The 18,849-nt window shown below is 47.5% G+C and overlaps 2 protein-coding genes, 1 long non-coding RNA gene and 2 pseudogenes across 3 annotated transcripts; 3 read left to right on the forward strand and 2 right to left on the reverse strand.

Annotated features, from left to right (window-relative positions):
• Positions 1-747: 747 nt before the first annotated feature.
• LOC117865017 (protein SLOW WALKER 1) lies at positions 748-2,883 on the reverse strand. Its single transcript, XM_034749094.2, has one exon. It carries the CDS (start codon positions 2,805-2,807, stop codon positions 1,188-1,190), a length of 1,620 nt encoding a protein of 539 aa, XP_034604985.1. The 5' UTR covers positions 2,808-2,883; the 3' UTR covers positions 748-1,187.
• On the forward strand, positions 2,806-4,907 carry LOC117865363 (transcription factor MYB77-like; annotated as a pseudogene).
• A 2,272-nt stretch (positions 4,908-7,179) lies between these two features.
• Positions 7,180-10,156, reverse strand: LOC117865473 (uncharacterized). Its single transcript, XR_004642538.2, has 6 exons — positions 9,947-10,156; positions 9,321-9,524; positions 9,018-9,219; positions 8,760-8,908; positions 7,556-7,909; positions 7,180-7,243 (listed from the first exon to the last, which is right to left on the reverse strand). It is a non-coding gene; the product is annotated as an uncharacterized lncRNA (long non-coding RNA).
• A 3,099-nt stretch (positions 10,157-13,255) lies between these two features.
• LOC117864846 (BTB/POZ and MATH domain-containing protein 2) lies at positions 13,256-14,617 on the forward strand. Its single transcript, XM_034748929.1, has one exon. The coding sequence runs from the start codon at positions 13,295-13,297 to the stop codon at positions 14,408-14,410; it is 1,116 nt and encodes a 371-aa protein (XP_034604820.1). The 5' UTR covers positions 13,256-13,294; the 3' UTR covers positions 14,411-14,617.
• A 1,954-nt stretch (positions 14,618-16,571) lies between these two features.
• On the forward strand, positions 16,572-17,730 carry LOC117864847 (BTB/POZ and MATH domain-containing protein 2-like; annotated as a pseudogene).
• The last annotated feature ends 1,119 nt before the right edge of the window (positions 17,731-18,849 follow it).

Genomic DNA, 18,849 nt, shown 5'->3' on the forward strand with positions numbered 1-18,849 from the left:
GGGGAAGGAATCGCTGTCAATTTTCCTGGAGGCAGACCCAGTTTTCCTTGTTCGTGAAAAACCTGCTCAAGATCAGGATTTTGCTTCGAAAAACAACCAAAGCTTCTTCCAGATGTTCCAAACTCCCATCTGATAAATTCTGGCAATTGGATAAAGAGCGTGACAAAGACAAGGCAATTATAGGATGGTGAATAACAAAATCAACAATGTCTTGGATATGTTGAACTGGATAGGGCAAGTCTGCAGATACAAGGGAACTTGAATGTACATTCAGACAGCTTAACTTGAAGAAGTCTCAGAAACAAGGGAACACCCAATTATGTTCAAATGCGTAGTTATTCAAAGACGCTATAAATTGTGACAAGAACCACAAACGACAATCTTGCAAAATTCAGATTTCAGACAGCAATTGCGCATACCCAAAAGATGGGTACAAAGTGAGTAAATATCAGGTAAAACTTCCAGGATGCAGAGGAGTATCTCAGTCCCTCAACGAGCTAACAGGGAAACAAGATGACATGCGCATTTTACAACGAGCTGTGTTAGGATTTCAGTACAGGTAGCCACAGACACATAAGAAATACTTGCCATATCAGCTCTGATCATCATTTGTCGGAAAAAGCTCCAAGGGTAACGGTACTACCTGCACCACTGTCCCTGATGCCAATGAAACCACCATGAACATGAAAGATGCAGGCAGTTGCAACAGGAATATGTTGAAATATATACTGATCTAACACTGAGATATGAACTGCAAGCAGTAATAAGTTAACCAGCAGAGCGGTAAATGTAGAGTGCCTGGAATGTACAAATTGGTGAGAGCACCATAACTAGCAGTTTCCTACAGGTAATAAATTTAGCTCAGACACTCCATGCATTACAGCTTGTTGAAGCCAACTCACCACAAACAAAACAATTGAGAAAAACATTACAAGCATTACCAAGCATTACAGCTTGCTGGGGATATCAGATTATGCATAAATGCATACCATCAAATGAGCAAAACTGGGAACGATCTGTCGGATCAAAAAACATTAGGCACAGAAGACAGTATCTCAATCAGCTGGTACGCATACTTCACTAACAAACAGGAAACATGATTTCCCAAATCAACACACATTGCGTACAGCAGCCCTCATTGTAAGCTAACATATAGCAAAAACTCCGTACGAAGAAAAGCACCTTTTTCATCTGGCGGCAAGTGCAAGCATGGGTGAAATCATTCCTTGAATCCCCTGCAACGTGTGCTGTATCTGGATCTCTTCTCCAACCATTCTCTTGAGATTCCTGATGTGCATCCTCAGCTTATCATCAGATCGGATATCCTCCTCTCGCATCTCCACAACCTTGTTTGCTACACCCAACAAGAACCTTGCATACCTTGGCAATGTCGCATTCCGGCGAAGGAACTCAAGCAGCAGCCCAAGTTCCTCTTTATCTAAATTCCCAATGCATCTCACCAGCTTTCTCCTCGCAACCAGCTCCTCCATCACAGCCACAGCGCTTCTTGGGTTGTTCTTAACCAAAGCTGAAACCAGAGCCTCTTTGTGCCTGAACTTTCTCAGTAACTTATCATGCTCCGCAATTTTAACCTTCTTAGGCTTCTTAATCACAAAGTCACCCTCCTTAGCCTTCTCATTCTGTCCACGGAGGAAGTACCGGAAGTAATTTGGCTTCAACACGGGCTTCTCAGACTCTGGCGATACCCAATCAATCTCACCACTGCCAGCCTTCGTCCCTTCATCCTCCTCGTCAACAGCCTTCTTCTTCCTCTTGCCCATATAAATCTTCCCTTTTGCAGACCCAGCCACCAGCACAGTGCCACAGGGCGAACAAGCCACGGACAGGAGCGGCTGTGGGTGCCGCAACGAGTGCGTGATCTTAAGCTTCCCAAAATCAAAGCACTTCACATACCCATCAATGCCCGCACTAAGCAGCCGGGTCTCCCCAGTGGTGGCCATCTTCCCAAGCGCCAGCGCCATCACTGTCTTGACATGGCTCTCCACGGAGTGCACGAGCCGGCCACCCCCAATGACGTCCCAAATCTTGACCACGTTCCCTCCGGCCGTGGCCAGCAGCCCGCCGGACGGCAGGAACAGCACGCTCTCCACCAATTCCCCATGGGAGAAGGACAAAGACGGGCCAGCGTTCCCCGTGCGGGCATCCCACAATTTGACGCTGCGGTCATAGGAGCCGGTGGCGAAGATGTTGTGGTCGGCCGGGGAGGCCGCACCGCCACGGATGTAGTCCTTGTGGGCGGCGGGGACGGTGAAGACGGGCGTCTCCGAGGGCACGTCCCAGTAGGTGAGGAGCGCGTCGTCTCCGGCGGTGAGCAGGTGGAGCTTGTCCCCGCCGCCGACCGGGTACCGGACGACGCGGGTCTCGGCGGCGTGGGCGCGGAGCGTGCGGAGGGCGGCGCCCGTCGCGGGCTTGTCGGCGCGGAAGACGCGGACGACCCCCTTCTTGTCGCCGGCGGCGAGGAGGGCGCCGTCGCAGCGGAAGGAGGGGGAGAAGACGAGGTCGCCCGCGACGGAGATCCGGCGCAGCGACTTGAGCGGGTCGCCGGAGAAGAGGTGCAGCGAGGTGGACCACGCGGCGGCGAGGGTCGGCGAGGAGGCGGTGGCGGCGGCAGGGGCGAAGGTGAGGTCGGTGACGGGGAAGTCGGCGCCGGAGACGAGCTCGGAGGAGCGGAAGGCGCGCCAATAGGATCCGTCCAGGGAGGCGCGCGCGGCGGCGCCCCGGGAGGGGAGGAGCGCCTGGTGCGGCGCCGCGGGGAAGAAAGGCTTGGAGGTGTCGGCGGCCGCCATGGTTGCTACGGCGGCGAATTGGGGGAGAAACCCTAGTGGGCGGGGAGCGGAAGGGTTTATGGGTTTGGTAACGGGCCGGTGAGAGGAAAACTGTTATTAGACGCTCGTTTACTAATGGGCCGGTGAGGGTTTATGGTTTCCAGAAACCTCCACCTGGCCTTCTCCTTTGTGCTCTAGGCCGCCACCTCAGGGCAGCGGCGACGGTGGCTGCCGTGGGCGCGGCACCAGGCAGCCGCGTACCCTGCGGCAGCCAACGACGGGCGGGTGGGCGTCGGCGGCGTGGGTCCCTGATCATGATGGTGACCACGGCGGTGTGGGTGGTGGTGATGCTGCTGCTCCTGCCGTGACCATGCGAGCGCATCCGACAGAGCAACATCTACGGCCACGTCACCGGTCGACGATGGCAATTTAAGCCACGTTTATCTTTTCAATGTCTTCCTAAAGGGCTCGTTTTTCTTTCGTCGATTTGGAATTGGTGGAGTGGAATCGGGAAAGTGTGGAGTTGGTGAAGTGGAGCTAATTTTTATAAGGTGGAGTGCTGCCAAACACCCCTAGATGGTATAATAAGCTACTGATAGCGAAAACATTACCTATATGTACCGTTGCATGTATGTACCGATAGATACCGATAGAGTTTCGGTCCTGTATTTTCTAGAGGTTTGTTTAGTCCATGATATCTTTTGATGGCTAGTTATGTGTTATTAGGTGGGGTTTGACAGCACTCCATTTCAGAAAAATTAGCTTCACTCCATCAGCTAAAAAACTCGCAGCTAAACACATCTAGGCCCTTGTTTACTTCCCTCCAAAATCCCAACTTCGATACTATGCAAAAAGAAGATTCCCCATCACATCAAACTTGCGGTACATGCATGGAGTACTAAATGTAGATGAAATCAAAAACTAATTGCACAGTTTTGTTGTACTTTGCGAGACGAATCTTTTGAGCCTAATTAGTCAATGTTTGGACAATAATTCACAAATACAAACGAAATGCTACAGTTGCGCATTTATGGCAAAATGCCAATTTTGCCACTCCCAAATTGGGAACTAAACAAGGCCTAGCTCCACCAACTCCAGCTCCATCAACTCCAGCTCTAGGGAAAAAAAAGATAGAAGGGATTCATGTTTTTTTATACCTAAAGGGTGCTCAAAAGCTCCACACTCGTTACACCGGTTCGACTGAGAAAGGAAAAATCCCGCCACCCCCTCATCCCGTCACCCCCCGCCTCCAGCGAAATCTAGCGCCGCCGCCACCGCCGCCTCCGGAGCGGTCGCGGGCGCGGGCACGGACGAGTTCGAGACGCGGCCGTGCAAGCGCGTCAGCCTCTCGATGGACAGCCCCTCGTCGGGATCCGGGACGGTCTCCGACCGCAGCGACCTCAGCCACGGCGCCAGCTCCGGGTCCGGGTCCGGGCAGATTTACCGCCCCGTGCCACGGTCCGGCGGGTTCGAGCTGGCGGACTGCGCGATGGGCCGGCCTGTCGAGGACGACGACCCGCTCACCTCCTTCTCCCTCTCGCTCCCGGGCACGGACCAGCGGTTCCACCATGACCGCGCCGCCGTCGCCGTCACCGCCCTCGCCTTCCTCCCCACCACCACCAGCCCCCGTCGCCGTCGCAGCGACCTCGTCGTACCCGTTCAACCCCGACTTCATGGCGGCGATGCAGGAGCTGATCCGCACGGAGGTGCAGCGGTACATAGCAAGCGTGGGCGTCCGCGCCGGGTGCGGCCCCGCGGGCGGCGCCGAGCTCTGCATGCCCCAGCTGGTGGAGGGCGTCATGCGCATCGCCGCCGAGCGCGTCGGCACCGTCGGGCGGATCCAGTAGCCCCGGACCGGTCCAGTCAGCCTAGGCAGAACGCAATCTGTTCTTATCAGTAGAGCGAAAGAAAACTTTGTCTCGAATTTTTTCAATTTTATTTTCTCGAACTGCTGTGCGAAACCGAAACAGCAGTCAAGAACTGGGAAAAGAGTGGGAGATGGAAATGGGAGAGAGGGAGAGATGCAGGCTGAGCAAACCTTAAGCTGCATGTAATGTTGGGTATGGCAGCGCTGCCTTCTGTACAGGAAAGAAATTCGAAATGGATCGCGCACAATCTGAACTCGCCATTTGTGAGCATTCATCGTGAGCAAAATAGAATATCTCCACCAAATCCTCGTATTTCTTAAGCTGGAACACTACAATCCATCAAACACGTAGAGTAGCTTCATGTTTTTCTGAAGCTGTTGGAGTGGAGCTACAAAAGTGTGGAGCTGGTTTTTGTGAGTTGGAGTGCTGCCAAACACCCTGGTTTTTGTGAGTTGGAGTGCTGCCAAACACCCCTAATACAATACAGTATTATATATTTCTTCAAAATAATATAGTTTCATAGCGAGTGCATATTCTAGTTCTAGTCGTACAAACAACTAAAGGCCTGTTCGGCTAGACTTATAAGCCGACTGAAAAGCTGAAACGGCTGATTTGTTGTGAGAGAAAAACACTATTTGGTGGCCGATAAGTCAGCTGATAAGCTGAAGCGAACAGAGCCTAAAGATCGGCACACCAACTAAAAGATGCAGCACGTGCGATAAGTTAGGAAACCGTCTGAAGTAACTAAACTTGTGGCCACATTGTTTTTTAACTGGAGCAGATGTGGATCCTGGGGACGTGTTGAAGGCTTTGAGCACCTCAAGACGAGGGGAATCTTCATCTGCAATCACGTATCGCCGCTGGACCTCTTCCTCGTCACCGGCACCGTCGGCATCGCCAAAAAGGAGGTCAGCCAGGATTGATTGGTATCCTGTTAGTCCCATGAATGATTTGGGCAAGCCTCGTCTGCGGGGAGTAACAACACCGTTCGGGTGCGGCCGGTGCCGCTCACCGTGAAGGTCCTGCCGCCGATCAGGACCGACGGCTGGGAGGAAGGCCGGATCAGCGAGTGCCTGGAGATGGTGCGGTCGCTCTTCGCCGACAACCTCCCCGACTCGCAGAAGCCGCTCGACGCTCTCGCCGCCAGGAAGGCTGACTACTTCACACTTCAGTACTTCACAGTTACACACACACACACACACACACACACACACACACACTGATTGTTGATTTCCAACAACATAGCTCACCTGTTCTCGTATTTTTATTTTTATTTTTTTGGAACGTGAGGCATTGAGATGATATCTCTGTAGACATGTGTTTCGATTCCAATCTATTACACAGGCGCAGTACCACTCTGTTTGCCAAGACTTGTACAACAGTAGATGCCCTATACAATCGAAAGGAGAACAGCAGTGAATGCCAGACCAAAATTGTTCAAGTGTCGAACATGGTTGCGTTCGGCAGTCCCGTTAAGCTCTGTGCACGGAGCTCTACTTGATCCCACTGAGGACCAAGCATTCCTTTAAACACCAACAATTCTATGACTTGTACACAGGTCAAATGTGGGAATATAGCAGTCTTAGGTTCATCTTACTGCTTCAGCAAACTAATCGCAATGTTTCTGCTTAACCATGGACTCCCTTTCCGACTGGAACAGGCCAGATTTTTCAACATCATCTAGTGACAGTACCCGAAATTCCGGCAGGGAGGCACTGAAGGCATTAGAAAATAGGATCAGGAGGCTTCGGCAGGCCTGCTCCTCTTCCAAGCGCTGCATCTCCGTGCGCAGTTCAGCAGGATCCTTCCAGGGTTGATAGTAATGCCTGAAGATGAATGAACATGATTAAATTCTGCAACATACAGACGTCCAGCGCTTGTGTCATCATAAGAGAAGCGTATAAAAATTGAATAGTCTACATTCAGAGCCCATACCATCTCCAGGAAGGATTAGATTCAGCAGGACACCGTATCTTTGAGCAAAGCATTTCAATCTTTCCACGGTTGTCGGCCAGGTGCTTGTTCACTGCTTCAACAAGGTAAAAGGAAAAAAAAATTGAATGAGATGCCTCGTTACTCCAGCAAGGAGACAACAAGAGCACAAAGACAGCCTACAGTTTATAGACTAATTTAGGTTCATCCAATCTCTTTATGATCAGCATTAGAATGCAGCAAAGTCAGAAGTGTACCTTGCTTACTGGATCTGTCAAAAAGCAACAAGCAAAGAGCCATCACAACTGATGGCAAAGAATCACTGTTCTTTTGCACATGGTCTTGAAGGAATAATATAATGACAGCCAGCGTATCATTCACAATGCAACTTTCTACCGTTTCAACCCTTTCATATGCATCATTCAAGAAAGAATGAAGAGTTCCAACACTGCTGGTGCTCCATGCAAGATCGCCACTCTTTCCATCAGAGATGCTGGATATCCTCCCAAGTATTACAGAAGCCACTAACAAGCGCAAAAGCTTTGAAAGTGGAGACTCGTTTATTGGTGACTCTTTTGAGGATATTTCCAACATAGAGTACAACCAGAAGATGTTTGAAGTTGCCCAAGAAACAACCATTGATATTCTTGACTTATCCTGTCAAACAAAACAAAGATTTACATAACATTCCATATAATCCTTGGGCAGACAAAACAACTGCTCGGTAATTTGTACGCATAGATAAGATTACATTTTTCATGATGCTACATATACCTAATCATTATCTATATAAAACTTAAACATTCATGATATGTATACAAATAATTATAAATCTACTGAATTTCAAGCGGATCGATAAAAAAAAGGAACATAAGAATTACATAGTTTTAGATAATCAAAACAAATTAACAATGCTAAAAACGTGCTTTTAGTGGCTAGTGAATTAAAGGCAGTACACAAATAAAGTACCATTTCAGATAAAATTGGCATAGGATCATTCATAAGAATGGCATCGATACCGAGTTCCATTGTAAGCTTACGCTCTGCACTTCTTGAGCTGCCAACAGTAGCTTGGCACAGATTAAATACACCATGGAGGGACAAGGTAAAATGCGGTTGGTATATCTTCCTTTTCATAGACAACCTCATTGTTGATGTAATCACACTAAGCACTAAAGTCAACAAGGGAACATTTCCTTTCAATAATTTAGCATTGTTAATTAGAAGGACACAAAGGTCTGCTGATATCACCGAGAGTTGCTCAAGGGCAGATTCTTGGAGCCAAACTGTAATTAGTCTTGATGATATCAAATCATTGACTACCTAAAGAAAGCAAATCAAGTTACAGATTAATGATTTAAAAATGGCTTCGCAAATCTGCTCCAAACCAAATACCTTCAAAGCTAGAAAAACTTAAATTATACACAAGTAATGTCTCCAAACCACAATAAGATGTCTGACAACAGATGGAAGATTTATGACACACCTAGGAAGTCATGATGTTGCAGAAAAGCCATACACAAGAACAAGTCACTCGATGATTTTTATCCAAGGTAATTCTAGCATTCAGATGAAAAACACAATAATTGACAACAATAGCACAGTTGTGCCAAATCTATCCCTTCATAAATAGAATAATCAAAGAAAATGTGGGTTTCAGCAACTGTTTGCTATATAAAAACTGCTCAGAATTTTACTAAAATAGTTTCATTGCAACGTAGCTAACTGTCTCAAAAGACAAAAGCATAACAAACCAAAAAGAAAACTAATATGGAGCTGAAATGATTAATCCATAACTTTGGTAAAAAGATTAATGTCCATAAACCAATTAATAAGGAGGTTGCTAATATTCCATCTGCTCCAACTCTAATATGATGAATTACCCACAAGGGTGTTTATATAACATTAGCATAGTAAATTTGACTAAATGCAGAAAATTTACCAAAATAACAGATCAATATGTCCCATATGATATATCAAACAGTACCTAAAGCAGTGTTATGCATAAATAAAATGATGGTATAATCCTCATGTTCATCAACAGAACTTTTATGGAACAGTTAATGGATTGCCAGTTGCAATGAAGACTCATGCAAAAAGATGACAGATCATGTCCCCCCCTTCTGAAGGGGCTTGCAGTAGAGCAGAAAATAATTTATTATCAATGTTTTACCTCCAACGTTAACTCAGTTACTCTATAACAGGAGCTTTCAACACCATCGGATCCTTCAATTGAAATAATAGAAGATAACCACAACAGAAGGCCAGACTCTTTCGCTAGATGATGAGCTAGAACTGCAGCTTGACACACTTCTTCAACATCTACAATGCGAAGCAAGCATGTCAAATGGACATAAATGTTCGAATATCTAAGCAGATGCTAGATCCCAGGAACTCAAATTCAAATGCACTAAAAAACTACAGAATTTACCTTAAGGACTAAAACCTTCAATTCAGAATCTGAAACAGGTGAAGAACAGAACGCAAGAGCAAGCTCTAAGACTCTTCCTCTCTTGTATATTTTGGCATCATTAGCTAGGTTTGATCCAGTAGATAGTAACCGAAGTATCCACAAATGTTCAGCTTTAAAATGAACTGAAACTCTGCAACAAGGTTGGAAATAACGGAATGCTCTGCAAAAAGAAAGAAAGAAAGATCATATACTAAAATACCATACTGTTCAATACACACTCCAAGAAAGTTCATATATGCAAATAAATAAAAGAAGAGTTACCTGCAGACTGGCAGAGGTGGAATGCATTAAAAAATTGCTAATGGCAGTGAATTGAGCATGTGAGCTATCCAATAGTGTCAAAGATGCTTCTGTGGCAAAAACACTAATAATGGAAGGTATCCTCTGCAACTGTTCAGATATCCCATTTTGAAGATATGTCAAAAGGAGCTGAAGCTGCCACGTTTCCTTGCTTCTCTGAGAAGTCTGTAAATATGTGAAAATAGCTTTAAATATATTTTTCATGTAAGGATAACAGATACAGAATACTATACAAGTGCCTTTTGCACTCAAACTGCTCCTAGAATGTTAATAAGAATAAATGTTTTGACATCATTCAAATCAAATAAGCATAGAAGCAATTACATGTGAACAACATTAACCAACAAAGAAAATGTAAACTATGAATGGAATTTTAACAATACTGAAACAAGCATGTAACCGTTGTTACGAATGCTAGAATTTGAAACATACAGATACAAGCATGTAGATTAGCCAATAATACGTTCACTACGTGAAGCTAATTTGTCACATACAAAATCTAACACAAGCAGATAGGAATAGTTGATAAGCAAATAAACCAATCAAGACAACAGGTACAATTTAGAGATTAATGAAATGGCATGTACCTCAAGGAATTTTTTTAAATGCTCCTAGGCATTCATAGCCCAACATCCTCAATTCTTGATCAGGAGATGCTATACTAACAAGTGTTATTGCAAGCAGCCCTAACCGAGCAAATTCAGCAGGCTCAATGTAACCCATGAGAAGGGTATGAATTGAGAACCGCAAGATAAAAATGGGATCATAAATCTGAACTGCATCCATTCTTTGAGATGTTTCCTGCCAACCAGAATCAGATTGAGGAAGGCAAATGAACGAGATTCAAATAACATTATTGTGAAAGCAAAAAATCTAGAACGACACCCAAAGTTCAGTTGACACTATTATTTTACAAAATTACCTCGAAGCTATCAGGAAAGTTCTCCCGTTGAAGTTGTTCCAGGGAGAAAGCAGAAGCCCTTGAAGACTTTTTATAGCAATATAGCAAAGCTGTCTTTGCACAGAGCTTGGAATCAACGGGCATGTTCTCGCGAAAGAGTGCCCTTCTTCTTTCAGTAATTTCTGCAGTCTCTATGTTCTGTGTATCTGATTTTGAAAAATCAAGTTTCAGTTCTTCTCTGAATTTCAGAGCTGCAGATCCCCACAGGTGGTCCACTTCAGTAATGGTTCTGCACTCAGTTGATTCTATCTCATTCATAAGATGAAGTATCTCCAAATCTGTTTCACTAAGAGTTGCATCATAGATAGTCAAAAGCAAGAAAACCAATTCTCTTGATTCCCTCAATGCCAAATGCACGCTAAAATTCCAACAAAATTCTCTAATACTCGCAATGCATCGCCGCAGCATGGCACAAAATTTCAGACCCTCGCGTACTGTGTACAGGGAGAATCAAAAAAGATAAGTTCCAGTGCAGGCCTACGAATCCCAATTCACGATTATTCGCTGGAGCCACGGACGCCCAAAAGTCCGGCGAAAATTCATGGATACTGGGAGTGAGTATCCGCAGCATCGCACGAAATTTTAGACTCTGATGTGTTGCATAGTGGGAGAAATTTAAAGGACAAGGTTCTGCGCATCTGATAAGGTGCTTATCTGAACTCTGAACTCTGCAGGGCAACTGAACACGATCTCTCTGCCTGAGGTCCGCGTTGCGTGCAGCGAATCGTTGATACTTGCAGAAAGCTACCGTGCACTGCCTGTCTGAAGGATACTTGCAGGGCAACAGGCTTTATCACAATGCAAGGCTGAGAGGTCCACGAGATGGTCGAGATGGATTTTAGATGGATTTTAAAGACCATCGAGAGTGGTCGTGCGTGCCGTCACGGGAAGCAATTTTAGGATTGAATTGTCCCCTTCCAAGGATATCAATCCACGAGCAATCCCTGTTAGAGACGATAGACAATATAAACGACAAAGAACAACAAATCCAACATGGGAGATACGAGATTTTAACGTGGAAAACCTTTCCAAAAAGGAAGAGAAAAAATCACAGGCGCCAGCTAGCAAATCTTCACTATGTCATGTGAGGTTACAAACGCCGGGGATTTACAACCTTTCGACTCATCCCAAACCGGCGGTTTACAAGTAAATCGGTAAACCCCCCCGCGCGCGGCAAGTCTCCTGCTTCACCGTCCACTGCCCTACCTTGCGCCAACACTCCGTGCCTTTCGCGTTCGGCGACCTGCCCAAGGTCCTCAACACGGTGGAAGACCTCGTCCTTCTCCGCGTCGCCATCTCCCCTGACGGCAGCGGCGGCGAGGTAGAGACCCTAACATCAATGAGTACTTCGTGTATCAGGCAGCAGGCGATACGAAGGCGCGGCCATCGCTTCATCTGATCCTCATGCCCTCGCGAGCCTACTCTGCTGCACGGCCGCGGCATGTTTTTCGTCCCCATTCTCTGCCGGCGGCCGTCCGACCGTGAACAGTTCGATCTCCACCTGTACAACTCCGAGGCAAGGAAATGGTGCACCAAGATGATGCGGTCACCATCTCAAGAGGACTTTGATTTCTCCTACACGAGCAAGGCGATCACAATCGGAGGGGAACTCGGTTCAGTTGGCTGGGTGGACCTCTGGCATGGCATCCTCATCTACGACGTGCTCCTGGACAACAACTATTTCCGTTACATCCCACTCAAGAGGCTCGACGGTAATCCGATGCTCATTCGGGACATCATCATTGTCAATGGTTACATCAAGTTCTTCGACATGCACACGTACATGAAGCTGGCAAACTCTGGATACGCCTACTACATCCTTGATGGTTGGGACGACGACTACAAGATGAGTATTTCTAAGGTCTCGTCGAAGGACACGGGATGTGCCCAAATGCTCCCTAATCCGACAAATGCCGCAGTGCTGCCGCCTAATCTGAATGAGAGTGAAGATACAGAGCCATCCTTGATGAGCTGCTCTGAGCTTGAGCTTGCACGACAGCGGTGCTGTTCACATCATGTACGCGATCCAACTATTGTCGTAAAACCCCCTGAAATAGATCGCGATTAATAGTCGCGATCCAAATAATTGCAGAAACACCCTTGTTAGTTTTCAAATAGACCCCTCTTCTCTACTTTAATTCCTCCGTGCTCTCTTCCCCTTCTGCTCCGGTGACGGCAGCGGCGGCTCGTCGCGGCGAACTGGCTTTGGCTCCACCGGCGCTCTCCCCTTCCCTTATTCGCCCGGTATATCCTGCCGCGCCCCTTCCTAATCCAGGAGCCCTTCCCTTCTCTTCACTAGAGTCCCCAGCTCTTCACCTCGTCGCCCCGCAGCTGTCGCCGTCGTCGAGCTGGCGGGGAGCGCTGTCTCCGAGCGCAAGTTCGTCTCGCAGCTTCAAACATAGTGATAATTAGTTGGGTGAAAGAAAGTGATCTACTGACGACCAAAAAAAGGAATTGAAAAATGAGATTTGCATTCCGCGCATTCAGATTTTCAGCTTTGTTCAGAGTGTGCCCACTTCCTGACCAAGGAAAACATTTGCTAGGAATGTGAGCTGCAACTGCAACGCAGGCCCCATCTGTCTGGGCACACCCAAAATTCCTACATGGACTAGCTGTTCTGTTCATTGTGCTGAGCTATACGCATGCTAGAAGTAAGACTAGAAGATGTGCATCTCAGACCTTGCATGCAATCCTTAATCTGTACTATTGCAATTGGCTTCTTGTTGAACTATGATGTTGTAGATATGTAGTTTGGTTACTCGAGCAATAAGAGGAGACCAATTTGTCTCGTTGAGGCTCCGGACTTAACATCTTTGAATTGAAATAAAGGAGATAAATCTTTCGCAAACAAAGGAATAAAAAGATAAAAAGAGATAAAGATACTCCTTATCTCTAAGAGCGCGTGCATCCATCGATCTACTATATACAATCATGAATCATGTGATGAACTGAACCTACGCGGCTACGCAACCGAATGGCTGACATGCTGGCTGACGTCCCGGACCACGATGCATCCCGCCGGCGCCGTGCACCGGACACGTCGTCGAGGTGCCGGGCGGAGAAGGTGACGGGGACGCACGACTTGGAGGTGGTCAACTACTCGCTCCTCGACGGCCGCATCGGCGTCGGCGTGTCCGTCAAGTCGGCCCCGTTCGCCGTCGGCGGCTACAGCTGGAGGATCGAGTTCTACCCGGACGGGAAGTCCGTGGAGGACTGCTGCTGCTGCATGCCCGCGGCGTCCGCGTACGTCTCCCTCTGCGACGGCGCGGCGCCGGTGAGCGCCAAGTACACCCTGAGCCTCGTCGGCAGGGACGGCCGGGCGTCGCGGCGCTGGCGCCGCCGCGCGTCCACGGCGACCTACGGGTGGCCTCACCCCAAGAGCTGGGGCTTCAACAACTTCTACCTCAAGCCGCTCCTCCGCTTCTCCGGGTGCCTCGACGGCGTCCGCCTCAGGATCCGGTGCGAGCTCACCGTCTTCATGCCGCCGCGCACGGAGGACACCACGCCCGCGCCGGCCCCGCCGCCGGAGCTGCCGGGCCACCTCGAGCGCGTGCTCAAAGACGGCAGGGGCGCCGACGTCACGTTCAACGTCGCGGGCAGGGAGTTCCGCGCGCACAGGGTCGTGCTCGCCGCGCGGTCGCCCGTGTTCGACGCCGAGCTCCTCGGCCCCATGGCGGAGAAGGACGCGCGGCGCGCCGTGCGGGTCGTGGACATGGAGCCGGCGATCTTCGAGATGCTCCTCCACTTCGTCTACACGGACTCGCTGCCGGGGAGCTTTGACGGCTACGGCACTGCAGTGACGCAGCATTTGCTGGTCGCCGCGGATCGGTACGGGCTGGAGAGGCTCAAGCTGATGTGCGTGGAGAAGCTGTGCAGGAGCATCGATGTGTCGACGGTCACGACGACACTGGCTTTGGCGGATCAGCACCATTGCCAAGAGCTTAAGGAAGCCTGCGTTGCGTTCATCATGTCGTCGCCGAAAGTGCTAAGAGCCATTGTGGCGACCGATGAGTTCAAGCACCTGATGGCGAGCTGTCCCCAGCTGGTTTCGGATGGAAGCCTTGACAGTGCATCAGCCGAAAGGAAATAGCCATCAAGAATTGGCCACGACTTTTTTTGTTCGCAAATCAACTCATTTTCTAATTATGCATGCGAACGTAGCTAAGTCATAGCCTAAAAAATTAGGGATAGCAATTCATAGGTACGTACGCTGTTGGAGCAGTTTTTTTTTTCTGTTTTTAGGTATCCTAGGATAGCAATCCATTTACTAAGCTTTTGGAGATGCTCTTAGCCCTTCCGTCGCACCCCGTGCGCCTGTCTGCTGGAATGCATTGTCTGGAATGAATATCATTGGTATCACTCACTACAATATAATTCACAATTTTTTCTAAAAAAAGAATAATAAATTTTTATCCGTCCCATCATTCACTGTCATACACGCGATAAGGTCACAGTCAGTACAACCACCTAACTCGACAAGAAGAAATTCATTTGTCCATACACAGTTTTGCATTGAATAATATTCAGGTGGGGTCTGTCAGTCTATGCTCTCCATGGACGTCAAAAAAAAAAAGCAAGCATCTAGCGGCCCCCCAAGTGTAGTGAGACTTACGTCATTTGTGGACGATTCCCTGTTATCACCTGCCTTTCCAGGTCCGTAGTCCCTAAGTGCAAAATATACAGGTTGCTATCAGGCACCTGATACAGGGCAGTCTAAATGGATTGCTATCAAGCACCTGATGGTGAGCTGCCCCCAGCTGGTTTCGGATGGAAGTCTTCACAGTGCATCATCAGCAGAAAGAAAATAGCCATCAAGAATAGTGACCTGGCTCTGTATTATACCATGAATCAACTCATTTTTCTGTGCGTGAATCAACTCATCATTTCTGTAGATTTTGCATGCGACGTAGGTATCAGTTGTGAAAGTTTAATACGATAATGGCATGCATTTTAATATTTTATCATTACCTTGTTTTGTCGGGGTCGAAAATTTTCTTTTAGAAAATGGTGAAGTTCCATCATGCATGGAGTGGTGTCTTGGAGTATTTTGCCAAGAATAGGTAGACCATTTTTTAGCAGTAAGGTATTATGTGATAGCTGATATGGATTTTAGTCATATACTCATATGGCCTGCTTCATTTTTATTTGCATTGGCATTGAGTTATTAACTACATTATGACAATAATGAGCAAATGCTAAGTGTACAATGCAAAAAAGCTGACCTTCTAATTTTCGAATGACTCCTTTAACTCTAATATTCAAATGCCAATTTTAGGGGCCTATCTAATCTTTTTATTATAAAAAAATATCACTGGGCTTCTAGCACCTGAAATTTTACCATCAATCGAAAAATTAAAAGGTATTAAAACACATGATTTCAATATGAACTAATGTATAACAAAAAAAAATAGAGGGCCTTAAAGCACATGAATTTTTCTTTCCTTATGTATCATAATCATATCCCTAGAGCTTGAATCCAAGATACCAAGTTGGAGCCATCTAAAATGCTTATGCAGAGATTTAGCCTTTTATTTCTTTCCCTATTTTCATAACCGCCACGCAATATTTCTTCAATCTTCAGCCATCATTTTGCCTCCTAATCTCTAGCTCCCTAGTCTACCTTCATGGCCGCATCCCAGCCTCTCATACCTGACACCACTCTCGATTCGACATACTATTTCTTTTGTTGGGAGACAAGTAGAGTGCATGTTTATAAGGCGTGACATGACATGGCACGGTTTTTCAAATTAGAATTTGATCTCTTATATTATATTGTCTATACTTATAAACTTATAATCATTGGAGAGTATATTTAATTTTAAATCCAATCATATCAAATTTATATTATAAAAATAAAAAAATGATGGCTCAATTATTGATTAAATTTTGAATCTTATGTGTGCACCTTATAAATATATTTATAAGAACGGAAGGAAGTATGCAAATAGGGGTATGTACTTAATGCAGAACAAATCAAGTTCTTTTACTCTCCTACTAGGAACACGTACAGCCGCTTTTATGTGGTTAATTGCACTTGAATCCAAGAATCACTTCGTACTCCAAACAGTGCACGTACGGTTGCTCAATCGATGAACTTTATTTGGCTCCGATCAGAACGGGTGCAACAACTTAACGCCTAGCATTCCCAATCTGCGCCTCCGTTCACGGGAAAACTAAACGTCTTCGGTCTTCTACCATAGGCACGCGCGCCGCTTCCGAAGAGTCGATCCCAGGGCACGTGCTTAACAGGAATGTTGTATAAGAAGGCCCTCTGCAGCACGAGCCGTCTTGTGCAACTCCCGCCCATTGCTATCAGCTCCCTCGCCATGGCTATCAACTCCACCTCTGCAGCTAAACATGGTCAGTGCCTATCCAAGACGTCGTGGAGGTGCGCAACGGGGAGCGTCACCGCCACGCACAACTTCCAGGTGACCAACTTCTCGCAGCTCTAAGGCATGGGCATCGGCAAGTACGTTAGCTCGAGCGCCTTCAGCGTGGGCGGTTGCGACTGGAGGATCAACTTCTACCCTGACGGGAGCAACACGGAGTATAATGTTGGTGCTTATGTATCGGCGTTCTTGTATTTTCTGAGAGGAATTACAGCATGTGTGACGGTTGAAATGAGTTTGAGTTTACTGGGAAAAGATGATCAAGTGTCGGGACAGGGAACGTGCACACCGACCTTTCTGTCGGTCGGTGACGGCTGGGGCTGCGCCCAACTTAATCGTGAAATCCAAACTGCAAGAGTTGCTGCGTCTCAACGGTGATCGCTTCACAATCAGGTGCGTTATGACCGTAAAAGAAGTGCCTGGCACTGAAGAAGGAAGCGCCATTGTAGTTCCACAGTCAAAGCTGCACCAAGATCTCTCACACATGTTGAAGAACGGGGAAGGCGCAGATGTGACTTTCAGTGTGGGCGCCCAATTGTTCCCTGCTCACAAGTGCATGCTGGCCGCACGGTTCGCGGTGTTCAAGGCGGAGTTCTTCGGCGCAATGAAGGAAAGGGATGATCAGTGCATCAAGATTGATGACATGGAGCCTACAATATTCGAGGCACTCCTGTACTTCGTCTACACAGGTTCACTGCCAGACGATTGGGATGCAGATAGTAGCAATGTGGCGATGCTGCACTTGTTGCTTGCGGCCGAACGATATGGACTAGACAGGTTAAGGATGATGTGTGAAGCAAAGCTGTGCCAGGATATTGATGCTGAAACAGTTGCCACAACCCTAGTTTTAGCGGAGCAACACCACTGCACGCAGCTCAAAGATGCTTGCCTTGGATTTATAGCTTCGCGTAACGTGCTTGGTGTCGTCTTGAAAACTGATGGATTCAAGCATCTCCTCGCAAGCTGCCCTTCGATCATGACGGAGATTTTGGACAAGGTAGCTGCTGTCTGGAGCGAGTAGTGTCACTGGAAGTATATACACTACGGGAAACAGAAAGTTCGCCGAGTGCCTGGGGCACTCGGCAAAGGCACGAAAACACTCGGCAAAGCCTTTGCCGAGTGTAACACTCGGCAAAGGGCACACGGCAAATATTGTGTCGGCAAAGCCTAGTTTGCCGAGTGTCAAAACTCGGACACTCGGCAAACATGTTGCCGACGGCGGAAACACACTCGGCGAACATATGGACTCGGCGAACCGCGGACTCACGGCGTCGGACTAACGGCAAAGGCAGGGAGTTTGCCGAGTGCCACGCGCCTGGCACTCGGCAAACATGGTCTCTTTGCCGAGTGCCACGCGCCGGGCACTCGGCAAAGCGTCCTATGTTTGCCGAGTGCCGGCTCCCGGGCACTCGGCAAACCGGCCCCCTTTGCCGAGTGCCTTGACCATAGCACTCGGCAAAGGGGCCTTTCCTACACCTGGGAAATGCCCCTTTGCCGAGTGCTATGGTCAAGGCACTCGGCAAATACCCCTCTTTGCCGAGTGTAACACTCGGCAAAGTGTCCAGAACCCCCCCTTTTTCGACATTTTGCCACGTATAACGGACCCCTCTCAATTCACAATACACATATCACAGGCATTTATAATAAACAACCACATGGATAATTCACAACCACAGGCACAATTCATAAACATCACAGGCATAGTTCAACATAAGCACGAAATAATCCATAAATCCAAGTTCTTCTCACAATTTAGTTTTCACATTGTTCACAATCAAATAAACTTCAAAGATGCTTTACATACTGGGCAAGGGAACTTCCCGTGAACACACCATCCGGAGAAAATCCCATATGCCGGCAAGTCATGAAGTGAGTACTGGTACCAAACATGCATCTTGAAGTTTGTCTTTGTGCATCGGTCATAGGTCCATACCCCTTCCTCCCAAGCACGGAGCAAATCATCAATCAGAGGCTCCATATACACACTCATATTATTTCCCGGATGCTCTGGAATTATCAACGACAAGAATATATTATGTCGTTGAAATAGGACGCCGGGTGGGAGATTCAGTGGGATAACGAAAATGGGCCAACAGGTGTACGGGGCGGCCGCCATTCCATAGGGATTGAACCCATCAGT

Source organism: Setaria viridis, chromosome 7 (assembly GCF_005286985.2).
Source record: "Setaria viridis chromosome 7, Setaria_viridis_v4.0, whole genome shotgun sequence".
Lineage (NCBI taxonomy): Eukaryota > Viridiplantae > Streptophyta > Magnoliopsida > Poales > Poaceae > Setaria > Setaria viridis.